The 17,023-nt window shown below is 37.2% G+C and overlaps 1 protein-coding gene across 4 annotated transcripts in view; it reads right to left on the bottom strand.

Annotated features, from left to right (window-relative positions):
• Positions 1-17,023, bottom strand: part of VPS13A (vacuolar protein sorting 13 homolog A) — a 269,920-nt gene that overhangs the window by 153,956 nt on the left and 98,941 nt on the right. For all 4 annotated transcript variants that reach the window (XM_021689382.1, XM_044920643.1, XM_021689383.1 and 1 more), the window contains exon 23: positions 2,009-2,147. In XM_021689382.1, coding sequence (XP_021545057.1) covers positions 2,009-2,147 — 139 coding nt within the window. The remainder of the gene's footprint in view (positions 1-2,008; positions 2,148-17,023) is intronic.

Here is a 17,023-nt window from a genome sequence, read left to right as displayed (position 1 = left end):
AAAGCTCAGCAACAGATTATGAAAAAATATTACAAAACACTACTGTTTTCAGGGTTATGGTACAACATGTCAGCAACTTACTCTCACAGGGTTTTATGAAGTTCCTTATACTATTTTTACAATTTTTCTGTAAGTTTGAGATTATTTCAAAAGAAAAAAGTTAAATGTGAAAAGAAATCAAAATTTTAAAAAGGAGAAAAACATGAGTGAATTTTTTTTTAAGATTTTATTTATTTATTTGAGAGAGAGAGCACAAGGTGGGGAGAGTGGAAAGGGGCAGAGGGAGAAGGAGAAGCAGACTCCCCGCTGAGCAAGGAGCCTGATCAGGACTCGACCCCAGGATCTGAGATCATGACCTGAGCTGAAGGTAGATGCTTAACCAACTGAGCCACCCAGTTGCCACAAATGGATATTTTCTTTTTGAAATTTTCTTCATAAGAAATAAGGTACATAAAATAAAACAGAAATCATGAAGGAAAACCTTTAACCTTTTTTTTCCCCAAGATTTTAATTTATTTATTTGTTAGAGAGAGAGAAAGAGAGGGGGAGAGAGAGGCAGGCAGAGGGAGAAGCAGGCTCCCCACTGAGCAGTAAACCCGACAGATGGGGGGCTTGAGCCCAGGACCTTGTGATCATAACCTGAGCCGAAGGTAGAAGCTTAACTGACTGAGCCACCCAGGCGTCACACCTTAGTAACTCTGAATATATAAAAAGCAAAAGCTTTGGCATGCCAAAAATGAATCCAAGAAAAAACAAAAAAATGTTTGTAAAGGACAAAAAGCAACAATTTCCTTCCACAACACAGCACAAGACATAGTTTTCAAAAACAGAAAGTCAAACACCCACTGAACTTATGAACGGAAGCCCTATGTTACTTGTAAATGCAAATCAAAACCAGAATATAACTTTTCATTTAATAAATTTTAAATTGTTAATACTTACAACTAACGAGAACAGAGAAACAAACACTCATTTACTGCTGGTGGGACTATAGATTAGTACTCAATTTAAAAAAGAAAATTTGGCAAAGTTCATGAAAATGTAAAATTCACTGAGCAATTCCACTTATACGAATTTATCCAGTGGATAAAAATATACCCAAATATATGTACAAGGAAGCTGAAAGCAGTAGGTTATAACTGTGAGCACTCATAACAATATCAATGTTCATCAAAAGGGGATTATGTTATGCAAATGATGGTACACTTAATTCAATACTATATTGCTCTGAAAAGTAAAAGGTGGATCTATATGTGCTAATATGAAGATCTCTCTAAGGTATATAAACTATGATAATGGTGAAAAAATACAGATTCAGAACAGTAAGTATAATGATATAATTTGTGTAAATTTTAAGAACTTAAGAGTACATATGTATATATACATACATGAGCATGCCATAGTATATGCCATAAACATTTTTGGAAAGCTAGAGAAGTGGTTAACAGTGTTACCATTAAGGACAGTGACTGCAAGCCAGACAAAGTGAAGAAAAGCAGACTTATCACATAACTTTACTATTTGTACCTTTTACTCTTTCATCATTTTCTCTTTTACAGTGTAAAAAAAAAAAAAAAAATTGTTTTTAGAGGGGGAGAGTAACACGGGGTGGGGAAAGGAGAGGGAGAGAGAAGAATCTTAAACAGGCTCCAGGCCCAGTGCAGAGCCCCATGCAGGGCTCAATCTCACAACCCTGAGATCATGACCTGAGCCGAAATCAAGAGTTGGATACTTAACCAACTGAGACACCCAGGTGCCCCAATTTTTTTTTTTTTAAAGCAGACTCCATGTCTAGCAGAGCCCATTGTGGGGCTTGAACTCACAATCCTGTGATCAAGACCTGAGCTGTGATCGAGTTGGATGCTTAACCAATTGAGCCACCCAGGTAGCCCTAATTGTAATTTTTAAGTTCTCCTGAAAATGAATTAAATTGTTTTACCCAAAATTTGTGGCTAAAGTTGTCAAGTTTCTTTAATTTGTACTTTTATCAATTTTGCAAAAATATTACCTGAAATGGTTTGGCAGGGGCATATGTTTCAGTAGCAGGTGTGGGTTTCGGAATGCTTTCAATCAATTCCAAAATTCCTTGCAGTTTTTTATCTGAGATTCGTAAAGAAATCAGTGGTAACTTTCCAAAAATCTTGAATCTGTTCCAAAAAACAGGAATCATTTAAAGCAAACTTCATTCTGATTTAAGTGTACTAATTAAAAACACAATTGTTCCCCTTAATATATCCAAAAATAATAGAATGCAATTTTAAGCTCAAAAAATTATCCACATAGTCCATAAGACATTTCACAATCTCCATTCAAATTTCTATTTGGCCTTACCGACCCATCTCATTAGGTGACCTAGACTCATTATTTTTCAGAGATTTTTTTTTTTAAGATTTTATTTATTTTTGAGAGAGAGAGAGAGAGAGAGAGCGAGCACAGGCAGGGGGAGGGGTAGAGAGAGAAGCAGACTCCCTGCTGAGCAGGGAGCCTGGTACAGGACTCGATCCCAGGACCCTGCGATTATGACCTGAGCCTAAGGCAGACATTTAACTGACTGAGCCACCCAGGCGCCTCAGAGATTTATTTTCTAATGTTATTATGTTTATTATCCCTTTACTAGTTGCCAATACAGCTGACAATTATTGTTTATTACAAGACAGGCATTAAGGAAAGCAATGATATGCATTATCATAAGTTCTCACAACCTATAAGGTAGACAACCAATTTCTGCTCTCTGTTTTTTTATAAGTTCCCATATATATAAATGGTTCCTAACAGGAAACTAATGCTTAGTAAGTTCAAATAACTTCTCTAAGAGATAATATATCTAAATTATGTTTAAAAGTCAGATCTGCCTGAAGAAAAATTACATGATCATATAAATTGATGCATGGCAAAATCCAATACCTGTTCATGATAAAAACTCTCGATGAACTAGAATAAAGGTGAGCTTCCTCAACTTGATAAGGAGTATCAACAAAAAACCTACAGCTATTGTATTTAATGGTAAGAAACTCAGTTTTCCCACTAAGATTAGGTGCAAAGCAAAGAGGTCTCTCTGATCATTCCTTTTCAACACTGTACTGGAAGTCTGCCAATCCAATAGGACAAGAAAAGGAAATAAAAGGTATACAGATTCTGTTCACAGATGACATGATCATCTATACAGAATATCTAAAAAGAGAAAAAAAAAAAAAAAAAAACTCCAAGAACTAATAAGCCCTTATACCAAGGTTGCATAATACAAGGTTGGTATGCAACAGTCAATTGCTTTCCTACATAGAATGGACAAGTAGAATTTAAAAATTAAAAATAATACAATTTATATCAGCACCCAAAAAATGTAATACTTGGGTATAAATCTAACAAAATATATACAAGATCTATACAGAGGAAACTGCAAAATTCTGATGAATGAAATCAAAGAAGAAATGAATATAAATGAAGAGTTACTCCATATTTATTTGTGGATATTAAAATTCAATATTCTCAAGATGTTAGTTCTTCCTAAAATGATTCATAGACTCAATGCAATGAAAGTCAAAATCCCAGCCAACTACTTAATATTGACAAAATGACTCTAAAGTTTAAATGGAGAGGTAAAAGATCCAGAATAGCCAACATAATACTGAAGGAGAAGAACAAGGATGGAGGATTGACATTCCCTGACCACAAGGCTTACTATAAAGCTACAGTAAGCAAGATACTGGTATTGGCAATAGAACAGACAAAGGTATCAATGGTCAGAATAGAGAGCACAGGAGTAGACTTCTATAAATACAGCCTACTGGTCTTTGACAAAGGAGAAAAGGCAATACAATGAAGCAAAGATATTCTCTTCAAAAAATTTAAGACTAATCTAGAAAAGTGTTGCTAAGGCTGATGTTCAAGAGATTACTATCTATGTTTTCTTTTAGGATTTTTATGGTTTTAGGTCTCATACTTAGGTCTTTAATTCATTCTGACCTCATTTGTGTGCATGCTGTTAAGAAAGTGGTCCAAATTCATTCTTTTACACATAGCTGTCCAGTTTTCTCAACACCATTTTTTGAAGAGACTGTCTTCTCATTGTATATCTTTGCCTCCTTTTTATAATTGACCATATAGGTATGGGTTTATCTCTGGGAACTCTATTCTGTTCCACTGATCAATGTGTGTATTTTTGTGCCAGCACCATACTGCTTTGATTATTACAGCTTTGAAGTATATCTTGAAATCTGAGATGCTGTTATCTCCAGCTTTACTCTTTTTCAAGACTGCTTTGCCTATTCAGGGTCTTTTGCGGTTCAGTACAGATTTTAGGATTATTTGTTCTAGTTCAGTGAACAATGCTATTGATATTTTGATAGGGATTGTACTGAATCTATAGATTGCTTTGGGTTGTATGGACATCTAATGGTATCAATTCTTCCAAACAATGAGCATGGATAGCTTTCCATCTGTTGCTGTCTTCAATTTCTTTCATCAATAATTATAGTTTGCAGAGTATAGGTCTTTCCCTTCCTTGGTTATGTTTATTCTTAGGTATTTTATTCTTTTTGGTGCAATTGTTAATTGGATTTTTTTCTTAATTTCTCTTTCTGCACTTTGTTATTAGTATATCAAAATGCAATAGATTTCTGTACATTAATTATTTATCTGCAAGTTTACTGAATTCATCTATTCTAATAGTTTTTTTGGTGGAATCTTTAGGGTTTTCTATATATAGTTTCATGTCATCTACAAATAAGGGTCACAGAAAAGTTGAAAGGAGATAGAAAAAAAAATTTTTTTTTTAATACCCCTTGCATCTACCCATGCATTGCCTCCTTCATTAAAAACATTCCCAACCAGAATGGTACATTTGTTGAAACTGATGAACCTACACTGACACATCATAATCACCAAAGTCCACAGTTTACATTACTATTCACTACTGGCATTGTACATTCTGTGGGTCTGGTCAAGTGCATAATGAAATGTATTAATCATTATATCATCTAGAGTATATCATGTAAAGTATTTTCACTGCCCTAAAAATCCTCTGGGCTTCAATTATTCATCGCTCCCCTACCACCTTCAAGTCCTGGCAAGCACGGATTTTTTTAACTGTGTCCATAGTTTTGCCTTTTCCAGAAGTCATCTAGTTGAAATCATACAATATGTAGCCTTTTCAGATTGGCATCTTTCACTTGGTAATATGCATTTAACGTTTCTCTACATCTTTCCATGACTTGACAGCTTATTTCCTTTTAGCAGTGAATAATATTTCATTGTTTGATATGTTACAGTTTATCACCTATTGACCGACATCTTGGTTGCTTACAAGTCTGGGCTATAAAATTGAAATATAAAATTTGTGCGTATAAGCTTTATATGAAAGTGTAAATAAAACTACTATAAACATCTGCATGTAGGTTTTCTGTGGATCTAAGTTTCAACTCCTTGAGACCTAAAACCATAAAAATCCTAAAAGAAAACAGACAGTAATCTCTTGTACATCAGCCTTAGCAACACTTTTCTTAAGTATCTCTCCTCAGGCACATGAAACAAAAGCAAAAATAACTACTGAGACTACATCAAAATAAAAAGCTTTCACAAAGCAAAGGAAACCATCAACAAAATGAAAAGGCAACCTACTGAATGGGAGAAGATACTTGCAAATAATATATCCGATAAAGGGTTAATATCAAATATATAAAGAATTTCTAAAACTTGACACCAAAAAAAAACAAACAATCCAATTAAAAAAAAAATGGGCAGAGAGGGGCACCTGGATGGCTCAGTCAGTTAAGCGTCTGCCTTCGGCTCAGGTCATGATCCCAGGGTCCTGGGATCGAGCCCCGCATTGGGCTCCCTGCTCTGCAGGAAGCCTGCTTCTCCCTCTCCCTCTGCCTGCTGCTCCCCCTACTTGTGCTTTCTGTGTCAAATAAATAAATAAATAAAACTTAAAAAAAAAAATTGGGCAGAGACCTGAATAGACATTTTCCCAATTAAGACATACAGAGGGCTAACAGACGCATGAAAACATGCTCAACATCACTCATCATCAGGGAAATACAAATCAAAACCACAGTGAGATATCACCTCACACCTGTCCGAACGACTAAAATCAAAAAGACAAATAACAACTGTTGCCGAGAATATGGAGAAAGAGGAATCCTCATGCAGCACTGGCAGGAAGGTATATCTGTGCAGCCACTGCAGAAAACAGTATGGAGGTTCCTCAAAATATTAAAAACAAATACTCTATGACCCAGTAATTCCACTGGTGGTTACTGACCCAAAGAAAATGAGAACAGTAATTTGAAAAAATACATACACACTTATGTTTGTAGTAGTATTTAAAAAAAAGCCAGTGGAAGCAACACAAGTGTCCATCAATAGATAAATGGATAAAGAAGTTGTGGTACATATATACAATGAAATATTACTCCACCATGAAAAAAAATTAAATCTTGCCATTTGTGACATGGAAAGACTAGAAGGTATAATGCTAAGTTAAATAAATACCATATAATTTCACTTCTATGTGGAATCTAAAAAACAAAAACAAAGAAACACACAAATACAGAGAATGAAGTGATGGTTACCAGTGGGAAGGGGGAGGGGGTTGGGGAAAATGGGTGAAGGGCAGTGGGAGGTACAGGCTTCCAGTTACGGAATGAACAAGTCATGGGGATAAAAAGGTATAGCACAAGGAATACAGTCAAATGATACTATAATAGCCTTGAATGGTGACAGAAGGTGGCTATACTTGTGGTGAGTACAGCACAACATACAGAGGCGTCAAATCACTGTGTACACCTGAAACAAATGTAACCTTAGTGTCAACTATACTTCAACAATTGTTTCCTGTGACCCTATAACTGTTCTAAGTAGTCTTTTTTTTTTTTTTTTAAGATTTTATTTATTTGAGAGAGAGACACAGCACATGAACACAAGCAGGGGGAATGACAGGCAGAGAGAGAGGGAGAAGAAGGCTCCCCACTGAGCAGGGAGCCCAACATGGGGGGGGTTTGATCCCACGGTCCGGGACTGAAGGCAGATGCTTAAACGACAGAGCCACCCAGGTGCCCCTCTAAATAGTCTTTTAAAAAATAATAGTTCAGGAGGAGGAGCAAGATGGTTTAGGAATAGGAGACCTAAATTTCGTCTGGTCCCAGGAATTCAGCTAGATAGGGATCAAAACATTCTGAACACCTACGAACTCAACAGGAGATCAAAGAAAAGAATAGCAGCAACTCTCTGAACAGAAAAGCGACCACTTTCTGGAAGGTAGGACGTGTGGAGAAGTGAATCCGAGGCGATATTCGGGAGGATAGACGGTGGGGGAGGGAGCCTCCGTCGGCCGCTTCTGGCAAGTGATAGAGCAGCGGAGCACAAAATCGGAACTTTTAAAAGTCGGCTCCGCTGAGGGCCATCACTCCAGTGGCTAAGCGGGGGTGGAACCCTCGCTGGGACAGTGTGGTCTCAGGACCCTCGTGTCAGGGAAAGACCACGGATGCCTGAGTGCGGCAGAGCTCCCAGGGATCGGAGCAGGGAAGCCGGCTGTAGAGACGGAGCTGAGGAGTGCGCCCTCAGCTCAGGGTTGCCATAAACCGTGATCCGTGGCACAGTCGGGCCACTGCTCTTCCAGCAGGGACCAAAGAAGCAGCAGATCCAGGGAGACTCCCCTTCCTCCCCAGGGGAGGAGCAGCATGGGCACGCACCGCAGGGATCTAATGGGTTTAGAGAATCCAAACGGGGTCGTGTGCCAGAGATAGAAATGCTCGGTCACAGGCCTGGTGAGCATGGAATGCGATGGGAGACCGGGGAGACGAGACTGATTGACAGCTTTTCTCTGGGGGCTCACTGAGGAGTGGGGCCCCGAGTTCTCAGCTCCTCCGGGGCAGAGACTGGGAGGCTGCCATTTTCACTCTCGGCCTCCAAAGCTGTACGGAAAGCTTGCGGGGAACAAAAGCTCCCGAGAGCAAACCTGAGCAGATTACTTAACCCGACCGGCAAGGGCAGGGCAATTTCGCCTCCGGCAAAGACATGTGGGAACCACGGCAACAGGCCCGACCCCCAGAAGAGCAGCAAGAACAGCCAGCCAAGACCAAGTTTACCGATCAACGAGAATGGCAGAACTCCAATGCTAGGGGAATACTGCACATAGAATTCATGGCTTTTTCCCCATGATTCTTTAGTCTTTCAAAGTTAATTTTTTTAATTTTCTTTAATTTTTTTTTTTGAATTTTTCTTTTTCCCTTTTTCAAACAACATCTTATCAATGCCTTTTTAAAAATTTTTTTATTTTTCATTTTTAAAGTTATATTCTATCCCTTCACTGTAACCTTATTTTTGGCATATATATATATATATATATATATATATATATATATATATATATATAAATTGTTCTTTCTTTAAAATTTTGGGATACGGTTTCTTCTAACAGACCAAAACATACCCTAAATCTCTAGTGTATGGCTTTGTTCTACTCTCCTGCCTGACAAGATTCTATCCCTTTTATTTTTTTTAATTTCTTCCTTTTTTCAACCAACTTATCAATTCCTTTTATAAAATCTTTTACAATTTTCATCTTTACAGTCATATTCCAGCCCTTCATCGTATTTACCCTTATTTTTGTACATATATAAGCTTTTCTTTCTTTAAAATTTAGGAGGCAGTTTCTTTTGACAGACCAAAATACGCCCAAAATCTAGTGTGTGGCACTGATCTATTCACCAGCCTGATCATATTTGATTACATTCTTTTTTTTTTTTTTTCTTTCTTTCCCTTTCTTTTCCCCCGGTTTCAGGGCTCTTCTGATTTGTTTAGTGTGTATTTTTCTGGGGTCATTGTTACCCTGTTAGCATTCTGTTCTCTCATTCATCTATTCTCCTCTGGACAAAATGACAAGAAGGAAAAAATCACCTCAAAAAAAAAAGGACAAGAGACAGTAGCAACAGCCACGGACCTAATCAATACGGACATTAGTAAGATGTCGGAACTAGAGTTCAGAATGAAGATTTTAAAGATACTAGCTGGGCTTGAAAAAAGCATGGAAGATATTAGAGAAACCCGTTCTGGAGAAATAAAATAACTAAAATCTAACCAAGTCAAAATCAAAAAGGCTATTATTGAGGTGCAACAAAAATGGAGGCTGTCCATTTTTGGAGAGGATAAATGAGGCAGAAGAGAGAATTAGTGATATAGAATACCAAATGAGGGAAAACAAAGAAGATGAGAAAAAGAGAGATAAACAACTACTGGATCACAAGGGCAGAATCTGAGAGATAAGTGATACCATAAGGCAAATAAATATTAGAATAATTGAGATCCCAGAAGAAGAAGAGAGAGAGGGGCAGAAAGTATACTGGAGCAAATTATAGCAGAGAACTTCCCTAACTTGGGGAAGTAAACAGGCATCAAAATCCAGGAGGCACAGAGAAACACCCTCAAGATCAATAAAAATAGGTCAACACCCCAATATCTAATAGTAAAACTTACAAGTCTCAGAGACAAAGAGAAAATCCTGAAAGCAGCTAGGGACAAGAGATCTGTAACCTACAATGGTAGAAACATTAGATTGGTAACAGAGACCTGGCAGGCCAGAAAGGACTGGCATGATGTATTCAGAGCACTAAATGAGAAAAATATGCAGCCAAGAATACTATATCCAGCTAGGCTGTCATTGAAAATTGAAGGAGAGATAAAAAGCTTCCAGGACAAACAAAAACTAAAGGAATTTGCAAACACAAAACCAGCCCTACAAGAAATATTGAAAGGGGTCCTCTAAGCAAAGAGCCTAAACACAACATAGACCAGAAAGGAATACAGACAATATACAGTAACAGTCACCTTACAGGCAATACAATGGCACTAAATTCCTATCTTTCAATAGTTACCCTGAATGTAGATGGGCTAAATGCCCCAATCAAAAGACACAGGCTATCAGATTGGATAAAAAAACAAGACCCATCAATACGCTGTCTGCAAGAGACTCATTTTAGACCCAAAGACACCCCCAGATTGAAAGTGAGGGGGTGGAAAACCATTTACCACGCTAATGGACACCAAAAGAAAGCTGGGGTGGCAATCCTTATATCAGACAAATTAGATTTTAAACCAAAGACTATAATAAGAGATGAGGAAGAACACTATATCCTACTTAAAGGGTCTGTCCACCAAGAAGATCTAACAATTGTAAATATCTATGCCCCTAACATGGGAGCAGCCAATTATATAAGCCAATTAATAACAAAAGCAAACACATCAACAACAATACAGTAATAGTAGGGGACTTTAACACCCCCCTCACTGAAATGGACAGATCATCTAAGCAAAAGATCAACAAGGAAATAAAGACACATTGGACCAAATGGACTTCACAGACATATTCAGAACATTCCATCCCAAAGCAACAGAATACACATTCTTCTCTAGTGCTCATGGAACATTCTCCAGAATAGATCACATCCTAGGTCACAAATCAGGTCTCAACCGGTACCAAAAGACTGGGATCATTCCCTACATATTTTCAGACCACAATGCTTTGAAACTAAAACTCAATCACAAGAGGACAGTCGGAAAGAACTCAAATACATGGAGGCTAAAGAACATCCTACTAAAGAATGAATGGGTCAACCAGGAAATTAAAGAAGAATTTAAAAAATTCACGGAAACCAATGCAAATTGAAACACAACTGTTCAAAATCTTTGGGATGCAGCTAAGGCAGTCCTAAGTGGAGAGTATATAGCAATACAAGCCCTTCTCAAGAAAAAAGAAAGGTCTCAAATACACAACCTAACCCTACACCTAAAGGAGCTGGAGAAAGAACAGCAAATAAAGCCTAAACCCAGCAGGAGAAGAGAAATAATAAAGATCAGAGCAGAAATCAATGAAATAGAAACCAAAAGAATAGTAGAACAGATCAACGAAACTAAGATCTAGTTCTCTGAAAGAATTAGTAAGACTGATAAACCCCTGGCCAGACTTCTCAAAAAGAAAAGAGAAATGACCCACATAAATAAAATCATGAATGAAAGAGGAGAGATCATAACCAACACCAAAGAAATACAAACAATTATAAGAACATATTATGAGCAACTATATGCCAGCAAATTAGATAATCTGAAAGAAATGAATGCATTCCTAGAGATGTATCAACTACCAAAACTGAACCAGGAAGAAAGAGAAAACCTGAGCAGACCTATGACCACTAAGGAAATTGAAGTAGTCATCAAAAATCTCCCAACAAACAAGAGCCCAGGGCCAGATGGCTTCCCAGGGGAATTCTACCAAACATTTAAAGAAGAATTAATACCTATTCTTCTGAAACTGTTCCAAAAAATAGAAATGGAAGGAAAACTTCCAAACTCGTTTTATGAGGCCACCATTACCTTGATCCCAAAACCAGACAAAGACCCCATCAAAAAGAATTACAGACCATTCAATATCCCTGATGAACATGGATGCAAAAATTCTCACCAAAATACTAGCCAATAGGATCCAACAGTACATTAAAAGGATTATTCACCACGACCAAGTGGGATTTATCCCTGGGCTGCAAGGTTGGTTCAACATCTGCAAATCAATCAGTGTGATACAATACATTAATAAAAGAAAGAACAAGAACCATATGATGCTCTCAATAGATGCAGAAAAAGCATTTGACAAAGTACAGCATCCTTTCTTGATCAAAACTCTTCAGAGTATAGGTACAGAGGATACATACCTCAATATCATAAAAGCCATCTTTGAAAAACCCACAGCCAATATCATTCTCAAGGGGGAAAAACTGAGAGCTTTCCCCCTAAGGTCAGGAACGTGGCAGGAATGTCCACTATCCCCACTGCTATTCAACATAGTATTAGAAGTCCTAGCCACAGCAATCAGACAACAAAAAGAAATCAAAGGCATCCAAATCAGCAAAAAAGAAGTCAAACTCTCACTCTTTGCAGATGATATGATACTCTATGTGCAAAACCCCAAAGACTCCACCCCAAAACCGCTAGAACTCATACAGGAATTCAGTAAAGTGGCAGGATATAAAATCAATGCACAGAAATCAGTGGCATTCCTATACACCAACAACAAGACAGAAGAAAGAGAAATTAAGGAGTCGACCCATTTACAACTGTACCCAAAACCGTAAGATACCTAGGAACAAATCTAACCAAAGAGGCAAAGGATCTGTACTCAGAAAACTATAAAACACTCATGAAAGAAATTGAGGAAAACACTAAGAAATGGAAAAACGTTCCATGCTCATGAATTGGAAGAACAAATATTGTGAAGATGTCAATGCCACCTAGAGCAATCTACACATTCAATGCAATCCCTATCAAAATACCATCCACAGGAGAACACAGGCAGCAACCTCTTCGACCTCAGCCACAGCAACTTCTTTCTAAAAACATCACCAAAGGCAAGGGAAGCAAGAGCAAAAATGAACTATTGGGACTTCATCAAGATAAAAAGCTCTTGCACAGCAAAGGAAACAGTCAACAAAACCAAAAGACAACCGACAGATTGGGAGAAGATATTTGCAAATGACATATTAGATAAAGGGCTAGTATCCAAAATCTATAAAGACCTTATCAAACTCAACACCCAAAGAACAAATAATCCAATCAAGAAACGGGCAGAAGACATGAACAGACATTTTTCCAAAGAAGACATCCAAATGGCCAACAGACACATGAAAAAGTGCTCCACATCGCTCGGCATCAGGGAAATCCAAATCAAAACCTCAAGGAGATACCACTTCACACCAGTCAGAATGGCTAAAATTAACAAGTCAGGAAACGACAGATGTTGGCAGGGATGCCGAGAAAGGGAAACCCTCCTGCACTGTTGGTGGGAATGCAAGCTGGTGCAGCCACTCTGGAAAACAGTATGGAGGTTCCTCAAAAAGTTGAAAATAGAGCTAACCTACGACCCAGCAATTGCACTACCGGGTATTTACCCCAAAGATACAAATGTGGTGACCCAAAGGGGTACTTGCCCCCTGATGTTTATAGTAGCAATGTCCACAACAGCCAAACTATGGAAAGAGTAAAGATGTCCATCGACAGATGAATGGATAAAGAAGATGTGGTATGTGTATATATATATGCATACACACAATGGGGTATTATGCAGCCATAAAAAGGAATGAGATCTTGCCATTTGCAACGACTTGGATGGAACTGGAGGGTATTATACTAAGCAAAATAAGTCAATCAGAGAAAGACATGTATCATATGATCTCACTGACATGAGGAATTCTTAATCTCAGGAAACAAACTGAGTGATGCTGGAGTGGTGGGGGGTGGGAGGGATGGGGTGGCTGGGTGATGGACATTGGGGAGGGTATGTGCTATGGTGAGCACTGTGAATTGTGTAAGACTGTTGAATCACAGACCTGTACCTCTGAAACAAATAATACATTATATGTTAAAAAAAAAAAAAAAGATAGTAGGAAGGAAAAAATGAAAGGGGGGCAATCAGAGCGGGAGACGAACCATGAGAGACTGTGGACTCTGAGAAACAAACTGAGGGTTCTAGAGGGGAGGGGGGGATGCGTTAGCCTGGTGATGGGTATTAAAGAGGGCATATATTGAATGGAGCACTGGGTGTTATATGCAAACAATGAATCATGGAACACTACATCAAAAACTAAAGATGTAATGCATGGTTATTAAAAAAGTAATAGTTTAAAAAGAAATTATCTCATAAAGTGAGTACATTTTTACTCATCATTTTTATCTCTATATTTTTCCTAAAACTTTACCTTATTCATGTGTGTGAGTTGAAAAGTTATCAGTCTAAAAATATATCTGCAGTTCTTGAGAAAATCACAAGCTTTCTTTTACCTCCAGTAGACTAAATATATGTAATTAGTTCCATATATCCTAGTTTAACGTAGATACGTATTATGAATCTGTCTCAATGTATCTAAACTTTTCAATTTTTTTTATACACAGCAGTTGTACAACCTGAAAATGGGGGCACCAAAATACTACATACTAAATAGCAGAGGACTTCCTTCATATTTGCCTTAAATGTTTTAAGCTCAAATTTCAAAGGATGCTGCCTGATACTTGCACAGCTCCAGAGTTTTATATAGTATCATATTCACTTTATACTGCTCCAGCTCACTAAATTGAAATCAAATGCTTCTCAGTTTTGATCTTTCTAAATCATTTAGTTTCTGCCTTTTATTATTTTAGCTGTACTTCTCTGATCCTAACCTAAGGCAATTTTAGTATCATTAGAATACTAGTTCAAATGGCTTTCCCGATATATTTTCCCTTTATTGGTCATGTCTGACTATAATGCACTGGGATCAGAGAGTGGCAAAATAGGGTCATTGGGTAATTCAGCCTGTTACTTACTTTGATAAATTAAGTATTATTGGACATACCCATACTTGTTTTCATTATGTACTGTTTATGGCTGCATTCATCCTAAAACAGTAGAGTTGAATAATTATGACTAACAATATGGAATTCAAGCCTAAAATGTTTACTATCTGGCCCTTTACAGAAAAAAACTGCAACTGCTACATTGGATTGATCTCTCATGATCTTCCTCTATCTATTTAGATAGATAGAAGTATTTTAATCAGTTATTTCAATTGTTTCTGTACTATACATATTCCCTGCATTACAGTACATAAATTATTCCTAATTGTATACTAGTAAATAGAACAATCCAAAGCGAGGTCTCTCAATAATATCAACTTCTTTTTTCTGGTACTCCCTAACTTCCTAGAGTCTAGCATACATAGAAATAAGCTAAAAAGGAATCAATTCATACTCATGTTTACAACAGGAAATCACATATATCTTTGTTCTTTACCACACACTGACAAACTTTACAAGAAATATTACACAACAGTAAATCGGCAGTGGGACCTCTGGCTAAGAACTAAAGAGCCTAAGCCGCATATCTAAAATCAAACTACACCTAGTACTGGATTATGAAAAAAAAACAGCAGAATGTGTAGAATGGCTTTCTTTCCTCCTCTTTCTCAAGCCAAATTCCTGACATTTCTCTGCCTTAAGATTCTCAGAGTGCAGTCTGATTTCCTAGAAGAAGGAAGTCTAGGAGAACAAGATTTAGTACACTATACTATCTTTGCTAGTGGACAGAGTCACTCTACTTTCTCTTTCATGTGACAAGAGCAGTAAGTAATAGTAGCCACATCCATAGCATATGGGAAAAGGCCAGGCTGTTGAGTGCTTACCTCTATTCTTCTCCCTATGCTTCAGACACAAAGCCTTGAGCACTAATTTATGAGCATTCTCTTCTTGTAACAATCCCCTGAGGCTGTTTGGCAAGTGTTAGATGGGGTTTTGATTAAATTATAAAATAGATGTCTGGCTGAGATTTCAATGTTTGCAAGGGAGAGAAAAAATACTGGTGGAAAGAAATGAAAGTGTTAGGTACAATCTAAAACTATTTAGGACTACATCAGCTTAACAGTTCAGTAGAGTTCAACAGACTTCTTTATGTAGAATCCTCGGCTCAGAGTTTCAGCTAACAATAAATTTTAAGGATCTCAGTAAAGATAAACATATTTATATGAAAAATGTATATCAAGTATTACTTATTACAGTTTTGATTATAACTACTTTTTATTTTCTATGGGATTTAAAGACAAAGGCATAAAATTACAAATCTATGTTAAATGGGTGCAGAATATATAAGGATGTAATATGTGACAGCAGTAACATAAAATGAAGGGGGTGGGACAGTAAAGAAGATTTTTTGTACACCATTCCAGTTAAGTTGGTATCAATTTTAAGTGGATTGTTACAACTTTACAATGCCATATGTAATCTCCATAATAATAAAAAAAATCTATAAAGCACACAAGGAAAACAGAAGGGAATCAAACCATGTCACACACACACAAAAAAAATCAATGAAATGCAAATGAAGGCAGTAAGAGAAGAAATAAGGAACAAAAAAAGCTGTAAAACATGGAAATAAATAACGAAATGACGAAAGTCCTTCCATATCGATATTTACTTTAAATGTAAATGCTTTAAGCTTTCAAATCCAAGATATAAATTGACAGAATGGATGAAAAAAATGAGATCCAATTATAGGCTGTCTGCCAGAGACGCAGTTTAGATCTAAGGACACAAACAGTTTGAAAGTTAAAGAACAGAAAAAAATATCCCATGCAGGTAATAAATGTAAGAAATCAGGAATAGCTTTAATAAAAGCAGTCAGAAGAGTTTATAAGTCAAAATCTGTACTAGAGACAAAGGACATTATACAATGATAAAAAGGTAATTTCACTAATAATATATATGCATCAAACATCAAATATATGAATCAAATACTGACAGAATTGCGGAAAGAAACAGATCTACAGTCATCAGACTTCAATACCCCATTCCAATAGCTGATGTAACAACCGGAGAGAAGCCCAGCAAGAGGACGAGAACAATGCTATTGACAAAAATAGACCAAAACGGCAGAATACACATTTTTCTTAAATGCACACAGAACATTCTCCAGGACAAACCATAAATAAGGACACAAACAAGTGTCAAGTTTTTTAGAGGTCTGACATCACTGAAAGCATCTTTTCTAATCACAATGGAATGAAACTAGAAACCAAAGAAGGAAATTGTAAAATTCACAAATATGTGGAAATTAAACAACACGCGTATTAAACAATAAGTCAAAGAAGAAATCACAAGGAAAATATGAAAATATATTGAGACAAGTAAAAATGAAAACACAGAATATCAAAATTTATAGAATACAGCAAAAGCCATACTGAGGGAAATGTATGGCTGTAAACACTTATGTTAAAAAAAGATCTCAAATCGGGCGCCTGGGTGGCTCAGTCGTTAAGTGTCTGCCTTCGGCTCAGGTCATGATCCCAGGGTCCTGGGATCAAGCCCCGCATTAGGCTCCCTGCTCAGTGGGAAGCCTGCTTCTCCCTCTCTCTGCCTCTGCTTGTGTTCCCTCTCTCGCTATCTCTGTCAAATAAATAAATAAAATCTTTAAAAAAAAAAAAAAAAAATCTCGGGCGCCTGGGTGGCTCAGTAG

The sequence above is a fragment of the Neomonachus schauinslandi genome, chromosome 13 (genome assembly GCF_002201575.2).
Source record: "Neomonachus schauinslandi chromosome 13, ASM220157v2, whole genome shotgun sequence".
Classification (NCBI taxonomy): domain Eukaryota; kingdom Metazoa; phylum Chordata; class Mammalia; order Carnivora; family Phocidae; genus Neomonachus; species Neomonachus schauinslandi.
Note: the sequence above shows the minus strand (reverse complement) of the source record. Positions and strands in the feature narration are given on the sequence as shown.